General features: G+C 34.6%; 3 protein-coding genes across 3 annotated transcripts; 2 read left to right on the top strand and 1 right to left on the bottom strand.

Moving 5' to 3' along the window:
* LOC105156005 lies at positions 1,157-6,431 on the bottom strand. The gene is made up of 2 exons (XM_011072017.2): positions 5,961-6,431; positions 1,157-2,015 (listed from the first exon to the last, which is right to left on the bottom strand). The coding sequence occupies exons 1-2, from the start codon at positions 6,089-6,091 to the stop codon at positions 1,535-1,537; spliced, it is 612 nt and encodes a 203-aa protein (XP_011070319.1). The 5' UTR covers positions 6,092-6,431; the 3' UTR covers positions 1,157-1,534.
* On the top strand, positions 9,961-11,738 carry LOC105156004. The gene is made up of 3 exons (XM_011072015.2): positions 9,961-10,575; positions 11,012-11,184; positions 11,280-11,738. Exons 1-3 carry the CDS (start codon positions 10,051-10,053, stop codon positions 11,419-11,421), a joined length of 840 nt encoding a protein of 279 aa, XP_011070317.1. The 5' UTR covers positions 9,961-10,050; the 3' UTR covers positions 11,422-11,738.
* LOC105156003 lies at positions 13,182-17,329 on the top strand. The gene is made up of 4 exons (XM_011072014.2): positions 13,182-13,656; positions 13,794-13,932; positions 16,581-16,666; positions 16,815-17,329. Exons 1-4 carry the CDS (start codon positions 13,348-13,350, stop codon positions 16,956-16,958), a joined length of 678 nt encoding a protein of 225 aa, XP_011070316.1. The 5' UTR covers positions 13,182-13,347; the 3' UTR covers positions 16,959-17,329.

Below are 17,420 nucleotides of genomic sequence, written 5' to 3'. Positions count from 1 at the left end.
ACTTATGAAATTCTTATTTCTATCACTATTTCTCATTATAATTTATTTCTATATTTATTTATTTTTAAATTTAGGACTAATTTAAGCATCGAAGTGCTAACGTCTTATTTTGCAGGTCCCTTTTCTCAAAGTGCTTTCACTCAATTAGCCCAAATTCGACATCAGGATCCAAAGACTTTGGACTCGTACTAAAATCGTACGCATCATTGCCCTTATATTATATATATAGTTCAAAGAATTTCTTTTTAGTAATTTTGCATTTTAAGTTTAATTAAAATTTTCTTAATTGAAAAAAGTATCTTTTATTATAATGAAGTAAAATATAATTAGTCAGTTAAACAGTTCGTATTTTTTTTTACAAACTCAAAATTAACTAATGATTTAATTAGTTTGGTAATAAAAAAGTTACTAAGCTTTTAACTATTTATGATAAAATATATTTATTCATTTTTTTCTAAAAATATGGAACTTTTAGCTAAGCATATATATATACTCTATTTTGAATTTAAATTCTTTATTTATTAAAAAAATTAATTAAAAAATAACTTGGTGATGATTTAATGTGTAAAATACTAAAATATAATTATTCAAAGCTTGAGGGACATTTTTGTCCAACCAAGAATGTAAATATTACATTTATTACATTTTTGTCCAACCAAGAATGTAAATAATTCAAGCTGGCAAAGTGTATTTTACCCTTTTCTTTTTCACCCTTTTTAACGTATATTCAAACACAAAACATAAGAATTTTCAGTCCAAAATATTGGTTATCCCCCAGGAGAGGCATAATTAAGGATCCTATGTAGTTTATCCTTCTCTTTTCCGCACTTGTTATTTTCACAAGGGTTGAAAATATAGTATTTAAATTTGTCAATCAACTAATGAACTTTGAAAATAAAGAAAATGTACATTGTTTAGCTGACAGTAATAAAGACTAAAATGTCAGTTCTATGAATGAAGGAATCCCAATAAGCAATTCTGATTCAAAATACCACAAGGATTATTGACATAAAAAAAATACGGTTCTTCATAGAAAAGGAGAACAAAATTTACTACAGTTTGTTATTTAGCAGATTGAAAAGGCTCATAAGCTCCCTCCCTAAATGTTGTCTTAAACCAGAAGGGTGGATTTAAATGGTTGAACTTACTCACATCATGCAGCACCCCAGTAAAAAAGAAATATATTTCAGCATATCCAATTTTCACTAGATCTGAAATGTACAAACTTTTTTAACTGAAAAGACAGTGCCAGTAACATGGCCAAGAACGAAGCAACACCAAGCTGCGACACTAAATGATTCACCACTTTGGTAAGGAGTTTGATCAAAACAACACTGGCTGAAGAAATCTATACCTTCAAGAAAGAGAATGAGAATTTCTGGAGGGTAAAGAAAACAGGGACTGTTTCCAGTCCTAACTTTCCCAGGTACTGCACAATTTTCCATGTCCAGTTCTTACTTCAAACTCAAAGTTTCAGGACTTTGGTCTTTGCGGCTGTCTGGTTGAAATTAAAAGCCAAAAAGAAGTTACTGGATTAGTGCTGCAGAATCCATTGCCTTATGTCGTACCTAGTCACTTCCCCAAAACCAAATTTACCATATTTCAGAGTAAGAAGCTCAGAGGCACCAGCGCCGTATTGCCTATACTGGATATTTTGTCCAGCTGGCCTTGTTGGCCTCATCATTGTGGCAATGGTGGGAAAGGGTTTAGGCCAGACATTTCGTGCAGCAGTAAACATATGTCTATCTGACTCCCTATCCATACTTTTTGCACTGTATTTCAGGAAGCCTCCACGATTGTTCCGGTCTGATGAGTTGTTCGTCTGCTTTGGGACATTGGTGTTTGCATTAGTGCCTGGGTGAGGGCCGTGAGGCGGTCCTCTGATCTGAGCTTCAGGCTTCATTCTGTCAAGCCATCGAAGAATCCAGTTGCCAAGGTTCCGACCAACTTCAATGTCCCTTTCTTGTATCTTGAGATGAACTTTGAGTGCGACATCGAATACATTTCGTGTTCGCCTGAAATGAAAATCAGGTAGTATATAGAGAAATTCTATTCACTGTAAAGGAGTTGCAGTTAAAAAATGGATGCTGAAAAACTTAACCCACCATCTTCCGATAATATAACTGAATTTCGTAAGTGAAACTACAAGGTCGGGGCTGAGAGAATAGAAAGATGGAGAGCTCTTCTAAATTCAATTATGTGGCCCATCCGTCAAAGAAAACTATCAGTTCAAACTTCAGAGTCAAGTGAACAACAATTTCATCCACAACACTTCTCCATTCTTAGATCTACATGCAGTCACCTAATGGAAATAACCAGTTGTCTTTCGTCTTTGTTTCCTTGTTATGATGATGATGATATTGTAGGTCTCTATGATTTACAATTGAAGGCCCAAGAGGTGGCTGTTGACATTGGTTCTTTTACTATTTTCAGTATGGGAAGATAAAGCACGAATAATGATAAGGGCAAAGAAGATATATAACAAAGGCATCGCTATGATCCAGTTATAGCTTTTCCCCAGAAAGCCATATTTAACTCTCAATGAGAGATTCTATGAATAATTAAACATTTAGGTTATGATCCGGCACGAACATATCAGTAACCAAAATTATATAACTAGCAAACATCACATCCATCATCAACTCTACTCACCACATTTGTTTTTCAGTATATGAGAGACTATCTAGACCTGGAATTCCCACAAGCTCTATGCAATAATAAACATCATTTTCCTTGGGAAAATATTAAATAAGACTTCAACCCAGAAAGATAACGAATATAACGGTTAATGTCATGAATCTATGTGGTTTATTTTCTGTTACCACAATTTTCAAAGATATGCTTGTTCTTAGTGATTTTTTCGGAAACTTCAGCACTATGTTTGTTTTCATTTCCAACTTATTTCTGAGACAAGTCAAAACATACCCAATGTTTGCCATCATTCAAAAACACCTTATTTAGGTGTTTTTAACTGTTTTAGCATAAAAACATACATATATATATAAACACATATATACATAAATATATATAAAAAAGGCATGATTTGACAATGAATAGTAATTTTTGTCTCCCAAAATACAACATTAAACATATAATACTTATTTTAAATTATCTCCAAAGATATGATTTGACAATGAATAGTAACTTTTGTCTCCCAAAACACAACATTAAATATATAATACTTATTTTAAATTATCTCCGAAAACAAATCCAAACATACATACTATCTCTAACACACACTTATTTATCTTTGTTTTTCTCTCTCTATTTCCACAAAACACAACAAAACACTCAGAAAACGAATCCAAACATTATGCAGGGTTTCCCATGAATGTAGAAGAAATGAAGGCATTTTCAATATAACAAGAGGCTTGAGGACCTGCAGGAAATTCACAAAATAACAGCCAGCTTACCCATGTCCATGGGTTATCATCTAAAGAAGCCAAAATGACTTAATCAGAGCCCAGAGTTATTATATGAGCGTACTAGCAAGAATCTAGGAGAGACTAAGTACATTGCTGGATGGAAAGCATATGTGGCGCCTAGTTGGATGCAATTTTGCCTTGTATTAAATTAGAATTCGAAAGGATTTGGTGGGAAAAGGAAGAGTTTGGGTTTATTAGAATTAGTTTCGTTTCCTACCACTCCTAAGAACACTTAAAAAAAAAAGAGGAAGGAAAATGCAGGAAGGAATTCTGGAGAGGAGAAAACGCAGCCATTAAGAGAAAAAGCTAGAGGATTCTTGGAAAAGACAGTCTGGCATCCAAAGTGACATCCGTTCAAGCCAGATTTCTCTACACCACGAGTTTCCTTAGTTTTTCTTCCTTTGATTTAGATTGCTACATCAACCACTAATTTTTTACCTTTTCAAAAATCTTATTCAAGCTTCGCAAACTTTCTCATATTTACCTAATCTTAGTTGTATTTACTATGAGAGAAGATAAAAAACTTAGTAGACAACTAGAAAATTATTGGGGAAAAGGAAATGTAGGGCAGGAGAAACCCATTAATAAGCGAATATGCTATAATCATTCAATAAAAAGATGAACAGGAAAATGAAAGAGATTTTCAATTTAAGGGCAACAATTGTTAAATGCATGGATGGCAACAATGCTGTTTTTTCCTTAACAGTATCCAAAGAAGGCTCATAAAACCACTTAATTGAGATTCCATACCATCATGGGCTACAAGTATATATAATACTGGCACTTATCGACTAGAGACAGGTGTATAATCATTTGAACTCCCAGTTATAATGCAGCAATATGTCAAAGAAAATCATTTGCACACAGTGTAACAGTAGCTGCTAACAAGGATTGGGTATTGTTCTCTTTCCTGGAAGCCATGAGTTTCAAAGTTCATCAAATGCCACTTATTGTGTTCTATTCAAGTGACAGGAAGCAAGAGTTCACTATTGTTCGCTTTATAATTTCAGGAGTGACTAAATCATATTGGTTCTTAAAAGGAGATCCTGTGAGTGACAACAAAAAATTCAACAATTCACAGAGAGAAGAAAAGAACATATAGCATACGAATTGATTGCTGTGTCATACTTACGCACAAAACCGTAACAAGTACAAGAGTAGAATTTTGTCCTTGTGTAGTAAATTCACGAATTTATAACTATGTTTATGCAGAGAGTGTACTTAATTTTGGCAGGTTGAAAACAAATAATGATCGCGAGCTCTTTCACATGTGATTAGGAGCAAGCAACGAACACGTGCCACTGCAGAGTGCACAATTTTCTGGAGGTATGGCTTCCCAATATTTGTGCATTTATTAGGTAAAATAATTACTGAACTTGCCCTACTGATTAGCTATATTAAGGTCGTGGGTCACTTTGCAGTCTATTGAGCATATTTCGTCAAACATAGTTTTGATGTAAATCAACTCCAGCTCAATCGCAGGGTTTTCTTTCTCAACCAATGCAGATATTGTCATATAATATTCAATTTCTCATAAGAATTATTCCTGAGTTTTCCTTTTTCTCTTTCTCAAGTGGAACTCGTGTGAACTCCATGCTTTCACAGTAATTAGCTTTGTCCATCTTTCTTGAGGCAATTACTGACTGCAAACAGTTATAGTGTCTTCAAACACCAGAGGCTGAAATGCTGACTAGTAGACTAACTGTTTTACGAGCATGAATCACCATGTATATAAATTAGTGAAGCTAAGCCAATTAAAATTGAACCTGGATGATGCTATCGACGTAACATCTATATCATTTAAAGCCACTCCATTGGGATCAGTATTTAAATAGACATGCAGACTTGAACAAGAAGATAAAAGATAAACAAAAGAAAGAAGGAAAAGAAGGACACTTGAACCAAATCAAAAAGAAAGAAATGCTTGCTTAAAGGCAAAGAACCTACGTTTCTCCCTTTACTATCTCCCAAGCAGAAGTTTTCTTATTTTGTCAGTGCACTTCCCCATTTCTTTCAGCTTTTAACTAACTTCCCCTCTCTGTTTCTTATCGTTCCTTTCTGAGTTCAAACATTTCCATCTATCCAGATTGCCTATAATGAAGAAATTCCTTGTGACAAACCAAACTTCATCAGTCCACAAGCGGGTATATTTACATACTTATCCTCCTAAGACCATGCCAGAGTACTTGATTGTTGTACTTATTGTTTCCTTTTCCTCCTGTCAATATTCATCTAGAGCATTGATTTTAGCTCCAAGATAACCACATACTCGCTGATTACCCACCATATTTGGAGTATTAATATTAGTTTCTAGATTATCATAATGACCACAAAAATACAAAGAAAGTAGCCACTCCAGCACATAATCCAGGACCAATTACAGAAAATTACATCCGATATCATAAATATGATATAGATACCCAAAAAAACAGAGAACGGGACTAAAGCAGCGATTAACTACGAAGAACGTAACAGATTAAGCGCAAAAGCAAAATTTTAAAAAGATCATTTAAATTCACAGATAGACAACAATACCTTTGAACAAATTGACGAATCTTTGGATGTCTGGGGCTGATGAGCTTCCGCTGAATCTTGAGAGCAAGTCTGTATGTTCGTTTCAGACCCAAAAAATACGCTGTACCCAATGTGATCTCCCACAGCACCATTTTTACGCACCTCCACGTTCAACTCTGCCTCTCTCTCTCTCTCTCTCTCTCTCTCTCTCTCTCTTCTGCCTCTCTCTCTCTCTCTCTCTCTCTCTCTCTCTCTCTTCTCTCTCTCTCTCTCTCTCTCTCTCTCTCTCTCTCGCTCAATTCAACAACAATGGCAGTAGCAATTTTCTAAGCGGTTTTCCGTCTTGCGCAAGTAATTCGAAGATTCTGCGAGAAATTTCGATTCAAAGGGCTTTCTCAGTTTGCCGTTGCCAGTTGAGTGATTTGGGTGCGGCCGTCACAGAAAAATTCTCACAGGCCTCATCGTCACCGTAGATTTCGTTGTGAGTTTAAAGCTACTGGACGAACACTGTGCCGGAAGATGGGTATTCTCATTCTACTTAATAATTCGGCGATACCTTTTCGATAATAGCCCACTAATCAAGCCCAAGAAAGCAACAAACAGAGCCCAATTGACCAGAATTGTCAAGCTAGGAGTGCACGCGGTGCAGATCGGATCAATTTAGATAATTTTTTGACCCAACTTAATATTTATGGTTTTTGATAAGCTTAACTCAATCCCAACTTGACAATCTTCAAAATCACACTTTGCGGCCTAATTAGGTTGGGACGGCATGTAGTGGCCAGAGTATTTTTGTGTAACTTCTCCTTTATCTGTAGGATGACATTGCATTTTGACCGGCCATGTTCTATTTTTGTTGTTACTGTATGATAATCTCATGAATATTTTCAAATATGACCTCGACTTGATACAACATGTGGTTAAACCATTTAATATTATGTGGTCTAGGACGACAATTTAATCGAAGGGATTGTATCTGGTTAGCCTGAAATACGATAAAATTAGGAAATTATAATGTGAAAGAAAATATATTTAAAATTAAATATGCTTTATTATATGATATGCCGCAATTTGCAACGTGAATGCATCTTCAGATGGGTACCCATTTTGGAAACGTCCATCAGTAGACAACAGTACTTTTCGTGTCCCTGTTCGTCCTAATTAAAGCCAAACTAAGCGTATTCAAAATGAGATGGATTGATCACAAATACATGAAAAGCAATAAATTTCAAACTGACAACAATTTCAACAAAATAAAGTTACTTCAAATCAACCAAATGTATCAATGTAAACTCGTAGACAATAAATGTTTTTTTAATACTTGATTGTATTCTTTTGATATGTAAAATTTTAAATTTATTAATAATTATAATTAATTAAATATTTACATTTATAATTAATAATTAATTAATTAACTAAAGAATAAACAATAACAATTTCAAAATGGAAATTAAATAAACCACTTGAAGTCGTCATTGGCGATGACGACGCAGCCAATGACGACTTCAACCTAATGACTTGTATTAAATTTGTTACTACCTACACAATTGTATTACTTTTGAATTTTCTTTTTAACACTAGTGATTGGGCCGGGCCGTGATTTTTACGTATATATAATAAATATTTTTTTATATTTTAAAATTTATTTTAAATAAAAATAAATATATAAATTAGTATATTATATTAAAAAAAATACATAAAAGAAAATTAATTTATAAATTAGCGTGAAATTTATAATGTTAAATAAATTAGTTATGTTATCAGTTAAATGACATTTTTTATTTTACAAAAATTGGTGCAATGGTGTCATTAATCATCGTTTGTGAGTGTAGGGAGCCTTTTTTTTATATTAGTATAGATTAATAAATAAGTGGGAAAATACCATTTTTATTCCCATAAGTTAGGTCCATGTCACTTTTGGTATCATTCTTTATAAGATTAACACTTTTAGTCCTATAAATTACAAAAAATAGTACTTTTGATCCTAATGCACTTTTCTATTTACAATTTAACGATGTAGGTCAAGTGTCTAACACGTTGACGTTAAGTACTTTTTATTAGGAAAAAAAATTAGCCATTTTTTCAATAGTAGCATATGAGTGCTTCATTTAACCTACTTGATTCACTTGTAGAAGACATGATTCTTTGTGTTACTTCTACTAAGCTTCAACTTATAGAAACATGAGAAGGATATGATTCAATTTTTTATGTGAAAAAAGAGAAATCATAGTTTTTTGCCCTAATTTCCTTCAGGATTTCCCCCCTCAAATGTAGTATATTTCTTCCCAAAAACGGTCCCAAATTGGAAAATAAATTAATTTTCTTTTTGCCAAAAATATTTAACAATCACATACTAAATATATACTTTACACTATTAAATTATAGATAGGAAGTGGATGAAGATAAAATACACAAATTTTTGTAAGTTACGAATCTAAAATTACTGATATTATAATAAATAGAATTAAAAGTGAATCAGACCTAATTTATAATACCAAAAATAGTATTTCTCCTAAATAAGGCATGAGTTGTTGGTTTCGTGTAACCCGCGGAACGATTACATTAATAAATGAACATTAAAATAAAACTCAAATTCCATGTGGGGAGAAAAGTTAGAAAAGGAATGCACGTGAGGTCACGTGGGGGCATGGCTTGGACTTTGACCTGAAATGGGGAGAGTAATGAGTGAGTATGGGGGTAGCCGCAATGTGGGAGAATGTGCACAAAGCTTTATTAGAAAAGGGAGATGAACCTTAACGTGTGGTTCGCCCTTATTCCACCCCCACTCCCCATGCCCACCTCGCTCTCTCTTTTTCCTTGTTTTTCTTTCTACCTCACTCAACATTATTTATAGGGTTAATTGTAAATATAGTTTTGTAATTTGTCGCAAATCACGTTTTAGTTCTTTAACTTTACTAGTAAAGAGAAATGAAATAGGTAATTTTTTTACTAATACAGTTCTATAAATTATGAGTAAAGAAACTAATTGGAAAAAACTCAAGTTGGATGCATCGAAAATCTCCTAAGATCTAAGAGAAATTCAAAAGATAGTGCAAGACTATAGACATATGTTAATCCATATACTCATAAAATAGAAACTTTTAGCTAAAAGATGGATAAGATCCTCCTAAATATACACAAGGATTTTACGGATATGGAAACAAAAGTTGGAGATCTAAAGAGAAGTCAAAGGCAAAGCCTTGAGACATGCAGATCCAGATAAGAGCAGATTAGGGACGCTCTTGAAACAATATCCCTTCTACATCAGAAGGGAAAGGCAATGGAGATTCAAAAGACGAAGACAAAAGATGATATGATTCGAGAAGACATTAGCTCCATGAAATAATGAAAGTTATAAGGGCGGATCTATCAAATCTACTGGAATTGGCTGATTCAGTTTCTCAACTTAGGATTGTGGACTTAATTATCGATATAAGAATAATTCAGTTAAAGAAGATTTTTTTAACCTGCTATAAGTTAGTAATAAATCAATCGAAGATAAATATCAATTTTTATTCAAGTTTTTTTGTTAATATTAGCAAATTTAATGTATTTTAACTAATGAATGGATTTATTTATTAGACAAAAGCAAACTTTAAGAATACTAGATGTAATTTATTAAATTATAAAAAATTTATATATAATTATATCAAATTTTAAGAGAAGGGAGCGTAATTATTTCCGGTATAAATGAAGATAACTTAAATACATTTGGACGTTGAGTCCCCATGCACACACATTTCTTATACACTTAGCTCCGTACAATTAAGTAATGCCAACTTTTGTCCTTATGCGTCCACCTGGCTTGATGGCGCCGACACCAATTCACACTTTCTCCGTGACACGCCGGCTCGCACCTTCCACCTCACCCTATTCACGCCGTTTCCCCAGCCGCTGCCTCCACCCCTTCACGTGCACCACTGCACGTGGCGCTTTATGTTCTCCCCTGATGAGCAACTCAGTCAACGCATCCAACGGCCCATATTCAACCTCCCACACCTATATATCAGCACACTTTCCCTTCTCAAAATCACACTGAAAAGCACATCTGTTTCATTCGCTAATCTCTTCTGACATCTGAACTGAAAACGAAGAATCCAGATCGGCAGTAATGAAGTCTCTGCTTTGCCGTACAGGTTCCGGTCAAATTCCGGTCCAAACCCCTCTCATGCCCTCTTCACCTCGTCACTCTGTCTCCTTACCCTTCCAAGACTCCGCCGCCAGTGTGTTTTCCGGCCAGAAGAAGTCATCCCAGAGAGTCTCCCTGCATAAGGAAATGTCTCGCAGGAACATTCGCCGTTCATCGTCGGAATCCGACGTCATCCGGTTGGAGATGAGGACGTTAAGCAAGATGGGATCGAGATCTTTTACGACGCCACGGATACCGGAAGACGAGTTCGGAGATGGAATTCACGACAGGACGGGCTACACCGGAGATTTGCCTACGAGTGGGATGTCCTGGGAGGATGGGTTTCCTGGTGGAGGAATGAACAAGAACCGGAATCCCGGCGGCGGCAGTGGTGGAAATGGAAGCGATGCCGATCGGTCCAAGATCGGCTCTTACTATCAGGAGATGCTTAAGGTGGATCCCACGAACTCCCTGCTCTTGAGAAATTACGGCAAATACTTACACGAGGTATCAGCTAAACAGTTCAGATTGCACGAATCAAATGTGCTCCAACTTATAGTAGAAAACTATGATTTTCTTACTTTAGGATGGAAAATTCTTGTTCGGTTCAATTTGGTAGAACAAAGTAATCAGTAAAGCAAGTATATGATACTTGTTCGTGATTGGTCACTTTTTTTTAAAAATAAATTAATTATACGATAAATATATTACACTTACTAATCATAAACAGACTTGCTTGAACGATAGATCAATTACACGGCAAGTATATTACACTTACCAATTATATGTAAGACTTGCTTGCTTGTGATCGGTCACGATAGATCAAATTATACGGTAAGTATATTACACTTACCAAATAATTGATTTCGGATTTAACCAAGTTGAGGCTGGTCTAAAATTTCCCCTTTTTGATGCATTGTGATGAAGTGGTTTGTGTGTATAGGTGGAGGGAGATGTGGTGAAAGCCGAAGAGTATTACGGGAGGGCGATTCTGGCAAGCCCGGGTGACGGCGAGGTGCTTTCTCTGTACGGGAAGCTGATATGGGAGACGCAGAGAGATGAGGATAGAGCCAAATCTTACTTCAATCAAGCCCTTCATGCTTCCCCTAACGATTGGTACATATCATCATCATCTCTCTCTACACTTTTATCTAAAAATGAAGTCCCAACTTCTTAATTAACGTTGTTCTTCTTCTGCTCGACTTCGGCAGTATGGTCTGGGGATCATATGCCCATTTCTTGTGGGAAGCCGAGGGAGACGAAGACGAAGACGAAGACGATCAAGACGAAGAAAACAAGAGCGCAACTGAAGATAATGTAGTAACCGTTCCAGCAATGGTTGAAGCTTTCTAATAGTCATCACCCGGAAATTCCAGCCCGAACTCAACTCTGTCGAATTTGAACCAGTTATACAACATTTGCAATACACTCTCGGTGATTGATTTGGTTCGACCAAGTATGATCGGGTCAAAAGAACTAATTTCATGCATGATACATACATATATATTATGACTGCTGGTCTATATTCTTAACAACTAGGACCATGTTAAATGAGGTTAACTGAAAGAGAAAGTGTGGGTGGAGGAAGAAGTGGTGTATTTGTAAAGTGTTCTAGTATATATTCTGTATCTTTGAAGTTGATCTTGGTAATTCATGCTTATGCTTATGAATCTCTTAAGTACACTAGAAGAAATATAATCCGGAATGCAAAATGTTATCACATTTGTAAATTATAATAAATTTCTTTTTTTTTTATCACAAATGAAATATATAGATTAAAGAATTGAAATGAGTACGACCTTTATTCTATTCCTTAATTCTTCTTTTCACAATAATATTTGTGGATTTGACTAAATTAAAGGCAAAATCTTCTTGTATATCTTATTTAAAATTAGACTTGACTTGACTTCTTTACAAACTCCTGTCCGTATATTTCGAATTAAACGCTGTAGTCTTGATTTTGGATTTGGAATTTAGTTTGCCGTTTGGATTTTCTTGAAAATCTATTTAAAATTTTTATAACGTTGATTCGAGGGCTTAGCGCTTGTAAATCTAAATTGAACGCTATAATTTGTTGCGTACTTTCGACGAATGATTTGAAATCTCTAAAGCACTTCAATTTTGAAAAATTTTTGTCATTAATTTGATGACAAAGTATATATTAAAAGTATCAAACAAATTGCATTTTTTATTACCACAGTTTAGGGCATTTTGTAGCCGTAGCACAATGCTTTATCAGTTTCACAAAAATTTGTATTATATAAACGAAAACTTGTGCAAGTTAGGTATGGCCGTTAAGTTTTGGATGAAAATAGACACGTGAATCGACCGTAGCCGTTACGGACAACTAAACAGTTAACAACACTGGCAATGAGTTCTAGAGCGAAACAGATAGTTGTTAAGCTATTTTTTTTTTGTAATTTTGAGTATTTTTTTAGCTCTTTAACCAAAAACACTACCTCCACACTTGTATAGTCATTTAGATGCTTTGGACAAAATTAAAAATCAGGGTTTGGGATTATTCAACTGATTTAAAAGCCACGTGCATTCATTTTCTTATTTCCATCCAAAAGTTATCGACGATACCTAACTTGCATACTTTTCTATTATCATGGTACTATTTTTGTCACGCTGAAAGTATGGCACTACGGCTCCAAATTGATCTAAAGTGTGGCATCGCTCTTAAAAAATCAATTAAACTAATTATTTACACTTGAGAATTATTAATTCAGTAAATTCAAAAAATAAATAGTAAACTGATAATTAATATAATATTTGACAATTATCATTATTTAATTGGATGAAGAATTAATTTATCTGCAAATGTGCCCTCAAGACTCGTTCAAAAATATATACTTGAAAATGTAATTTTCAAAGTGAAGGAGTCACCAAAATTAAATCAAATTTGGTTCAAACAAAATGTAAACTAATTGTTCTGGATTTGGGAATATTGGGCAGGCATTTACTCTCACATAATGGACCAGGAATTGATTTTTAACTTTGTCACAATCCGAGCCTGCTTTCAATGATGAAAACAAATACTAAGCCCATCCATGAGCTTCCATCCTCTTCCATTTGTGGGCTTGTGTAATCTTTTCCTTTTCCGGCCGAAACTTTCACCCTCAATTTATGGACAAGAAAGCAAGCACGGAGCGTATGCGGAACCATGTAGATGGGTCTGAGATTGAGTTTGAATTCGATAAGGAGGTGTTTGTTTTAATGCCCCTTGGATTTCTATAGGCCGTTTTCAGTCTGGCAAGAACCTTTTCAATAACCAAAATGGTTTCCGAGACCGGCGACACTGTTTCCGGCAATTTCTCAACCATTGCACCAGCCACCGTTACCGGTGGCGGTCTGATCATATCAATTACCGATACCATCCGTTCATTCCTCACCACGGCCTCCACAGATTCGCGCCTGCCAGAAGATCTCAGGGACCTTTCGTCCTCACTTATTATGCACTCGACAGTGCCCTATAAATCCCTCAAAACTATCTGGTTCGGATCCGAATGTGATACTCGGCCCGATGTATCCTCTCTGCTTTCCGGTTCTACTTTTGTTTTTACTAGTCCTAAGCCCCGGGAGAAGGTGATTTCGATTATTGTTAGAGAACAACTGGTTGTAGTTTGGGTCTTCAACATTCCAATTGTTGTAAAGACTTTCTTCATCTGGGTTTATATGTTCTAATTGAATTTCATTTTCTTTTTTGCTTGTTTGTTTGCTAGAGTGAGGAGTTGAAATTGAGGTTAAAAAAGCTAGAGGAAGCTGTTGAGAGGAAGGCATATGAAGAGTTGGTGAAGGACATTACTCCTAGAAAGGGTGTGGAAGAGCCTTTTTCTTCATACAAGGATCAATTAGGCTTCGGTAAGCATTTTGTGTGGTTTATTCTTTTTTTCAGCATTGTATCATATACTTTTATGTTTTTTCATATGCACTTTGTCTGGTATTTGCGAACTTACTTTTTGAAATTTAGATACCAGAATGAAACCTTTTTGCTATATTGTTCTTAAAGGAAACTACCAAATGGTTATATGAAATGTTGCTCAATTACAGTGACAATTTTAGGATTAGTGATTTGCTGTAGGTCAATTTGAGGTATAAATTGCATGGGACATGTATGTCGTTCGGAGATTTTATGTAAGTTAGGACCGTAGGTCATTTCTATGTTCTTAAAAACTTCCAAATGTCGATATAAACTTTGCTCAATTACAGCAATAATTTCTAATTCACAGTACAAGGAAAGGATTAGTGATTTGCTGTAGTTCAATTTGAGGTATCAGTTGCATGGAACATGTATATCGATTTGGAGATTTTATGTAAGTAGAACTTAAGCTGAGTGGACTAGAACACGCAGAGATTGGTGATGATGCATCCCTCTGTTATGATGAGCTACAAGTTTGCTGTAAGAAATTTGCTGTGGTGGATTTTAATGTTGTGTTGTTTAATTGTCTATGTTTCCCAATGTTTAAAGGTTGAGTGTTTGATTCAGTGGAAAGCTATCGAGAAAGGTAGTTTTGGAAACTTGGCCGGTTTGTTGGTATTTTCATTTAAAGTTTTCAGTTTCCAATGGAAATATGTGTTTTCAATCTTTTATAGACTTTCGTGTAAAATGAGCATGTGTTTGAATTAGTTATGAAGTTGTGTTTTATATTGAACTATGGTGTCAAATCAATATATTTTCAATGAAAATACGTATAGATAAACATATTTTCACAATAAATACTGTTTAAGAAATTGAAAACTGGAAATGAAAATTATAGATAACCACAAAAGCTTCTAAAGTTACAAGAGCAGAGATGACTGATATAAACAGCTGAAAAGCCAATTTCTAATAATTAAGGATGGAGAGGTAAATCTTTGATGCAAGTGTGGATATCAATTGGCTATCATAAGGGGAATTTCTACACGAGGACCTCATTGGAATAGCATAATTACACTTTTCTTTCTTCAATTTGAGAATTGCACCTAGACCTCTTTCAAAATTCTGCATTTGTAAGTTAAACAGGACTTGTGATACTCTCACTATTCCTTGATTCATAAAATTAAGAAACAAGAATTAAATAAGATATTTATTAAATGATCATTCTGCCTCTAGCATATGCTCACAATGTTTTATGTTTTCGGAGCATGAATTTGTTGTGTACATATTAAAGAGACCCTTTTTAAGATTTTTTTCAATATTTTGAGACAATATTTGGAGGACTTGATTTTGGAAAATATCTACAACTTTAAGATGAATGGTCAGAATATATATATCTTTAATTTAAATATTCATAGTTTCATCGTGCAGACACTTAAACTGTACGTATAATATAAGTCTAATTATGGCGTGATTTGCCTATCTAATGCTAAGAAGTTTCTTTATAAAGTTTATATTTCTATAAGGGTGTTTGTAATATTCTTACTTATAGAGGTGTGTTGTGATCTGGAAATAATGGATGTATATGTGATATCTATGATAGAACTTGTTTTATAATATAAAAATACATATTTTAACTTTTTTCTATATAAGAATTATTGAGGCTATCAATAAATTTGTCTGCAATAGTTATTACACTGTTTGTACATACTACAGAAACAATCACATAAGGTTAGTGTTAGTGACTTACTGTGAAATTTGTATGTTAGGTTTATTCTAAATAACTTATATTGCAGCACTAAAATGGCTTTTTAGGATTTGTTGTTTGTTGTGATCTTAAAAATTATATTAGTGTTTACTATTTCCACATTATATCTGTAGACATTTTTCTTTTTACCTTTTATTCTACAATACTAGAACTAGAAATGTTTAACTGAGACATTTTTATGCAATAGATGCAAGAATGGTTATAACCTTTCTCTCGTATATTTGAGCACACAAAGACCAAAACTCTACCAAAACTGACTTATTTTCATCTCTAGTTGGTGTAATTCAAAGTAGTATTTTGTTATTTTTATCCCCTTAGACATTTACATTTATGTTCCTGCAGGTTTGAAAGCATAACCATCTGATCAGTAAAAGATACGAATCCTTGGGTGAAGGAAAAATTGGAAGTTCATTTAAGTTTTATTGACATTAGCAATTTTCCTTCAAAACCTCGTGGCAAGGTGCTATTGTAAGTAGAGCATTTTTAGAAAGGTCTAGGTTAAATTTTTAAAATTCAAGGGGATAAAGTATAATTTCACTATCATTTTCAGAAGAGGTCAGTTTTTAAAATTCAAGGGGATAAAATGTAATTTCGCTATGTTAGAGGGATCTAGGTGTAATTAATCCTTATTTTTAAGTTATCATTATTCTTAATGCTTGATATTTGCTTTTCTATTGCATTATTCGTTTCGGAATAGGTACCTGTTTAAACCCAACAAACTCAGCGTTTCTTTGTCTATGCCCTGGTTTGATCCATTTTGGATAACCTAAAGGTTATCCGTTGCCATTTTCTTGTCAATTCTCCTTCAATGCATTCCGTCTTATTTCTGTCGGGTATATTGTTATGAACATGACTTGAGATCAAGAGTATCTTTATTGTTTACAGGATTACATGTCGTGGTTACAATGTTCACTGGGTACTTACTTGGATATGCAGCATTCAGAGCCTTGTTTAGCCACAGTCCTGCTATGGTAACTTCTGCAAAACAACCATATTTTTCTTTATATTCACAAACTTAGAAGCTGCAGAAGAAGATCCCCACCCATGTACTTTACTCTAATTATGTATAGTCTACACTATAAGCTAATTTGATGGTATATTGCTGGTCTTTAATATTAGAGCGCTGCTGGAGGCATCCTTGGTTTGGTTGGTGCCATGCTGGTCGAGACACTTCTGTTCATAGTTAGATCTTCTAACCAAGATCACCGATCCTCTTCTCCCACTTCCCCTTCTTCCACTTTGAGGATAAAGAAGGATCAATAGGCGCCGAATTACGAAGTTTATGATTTATGTATTTTACAGAAGAGAAGTGGAGAATAAAGTATTGTTCTTGGAGGATTAAAAGAGATGAGCATATATGTTGGTAATTGCAGTAGTGAAAATTGTTTACATGCCCAAGTAACTAGTCTTTCCCAGTTTGCTGATAGGATCTGTTCTTATTGAGGTGTAAGTCATTATTGTAAACTGAATATCTGTAAGTTAAATGTAACTAGAAATCCTATGAACAGGAGTCAGACTCCAAGGAAGGTTGGACGATGTGATGTCATACCTTCAAGGACCTGTGTTCGATTGGAACGTGATATTTTTGTATTGCTATCTGATTGATAGTTGTAGAATAAGAATCATAGAACACACTAAGCTGCAGTTTCATAGACCATACAAAGACAGAACTTTATGTTTAGTTAAAAGACAGCAATGATGTCATTACACCCCCCCCCCCCCATT

Source organism: Sesamum indicum, linkage group LG2 (genome assembly GCF_000512975.1).
Source record: "Sesamum indicum cultivar Zhongzhi No. 13 linkage group LG2, S_indicum_v1.0, whole genome shotgun sequence".
In the NCBI taxonomy this organism is placed as follows: domain Eukaryota; kingdom Viridiplantae; phylum Streptophyta; class Magnoliopsida; order Lamiales; family Pedaliaceae; genus Sesamum; species Sesamum indicum.
Note: the sequence above shows the minus strand (reverse complement) of the source record. Positions and strands in the feature narration are given on the sequence as shown.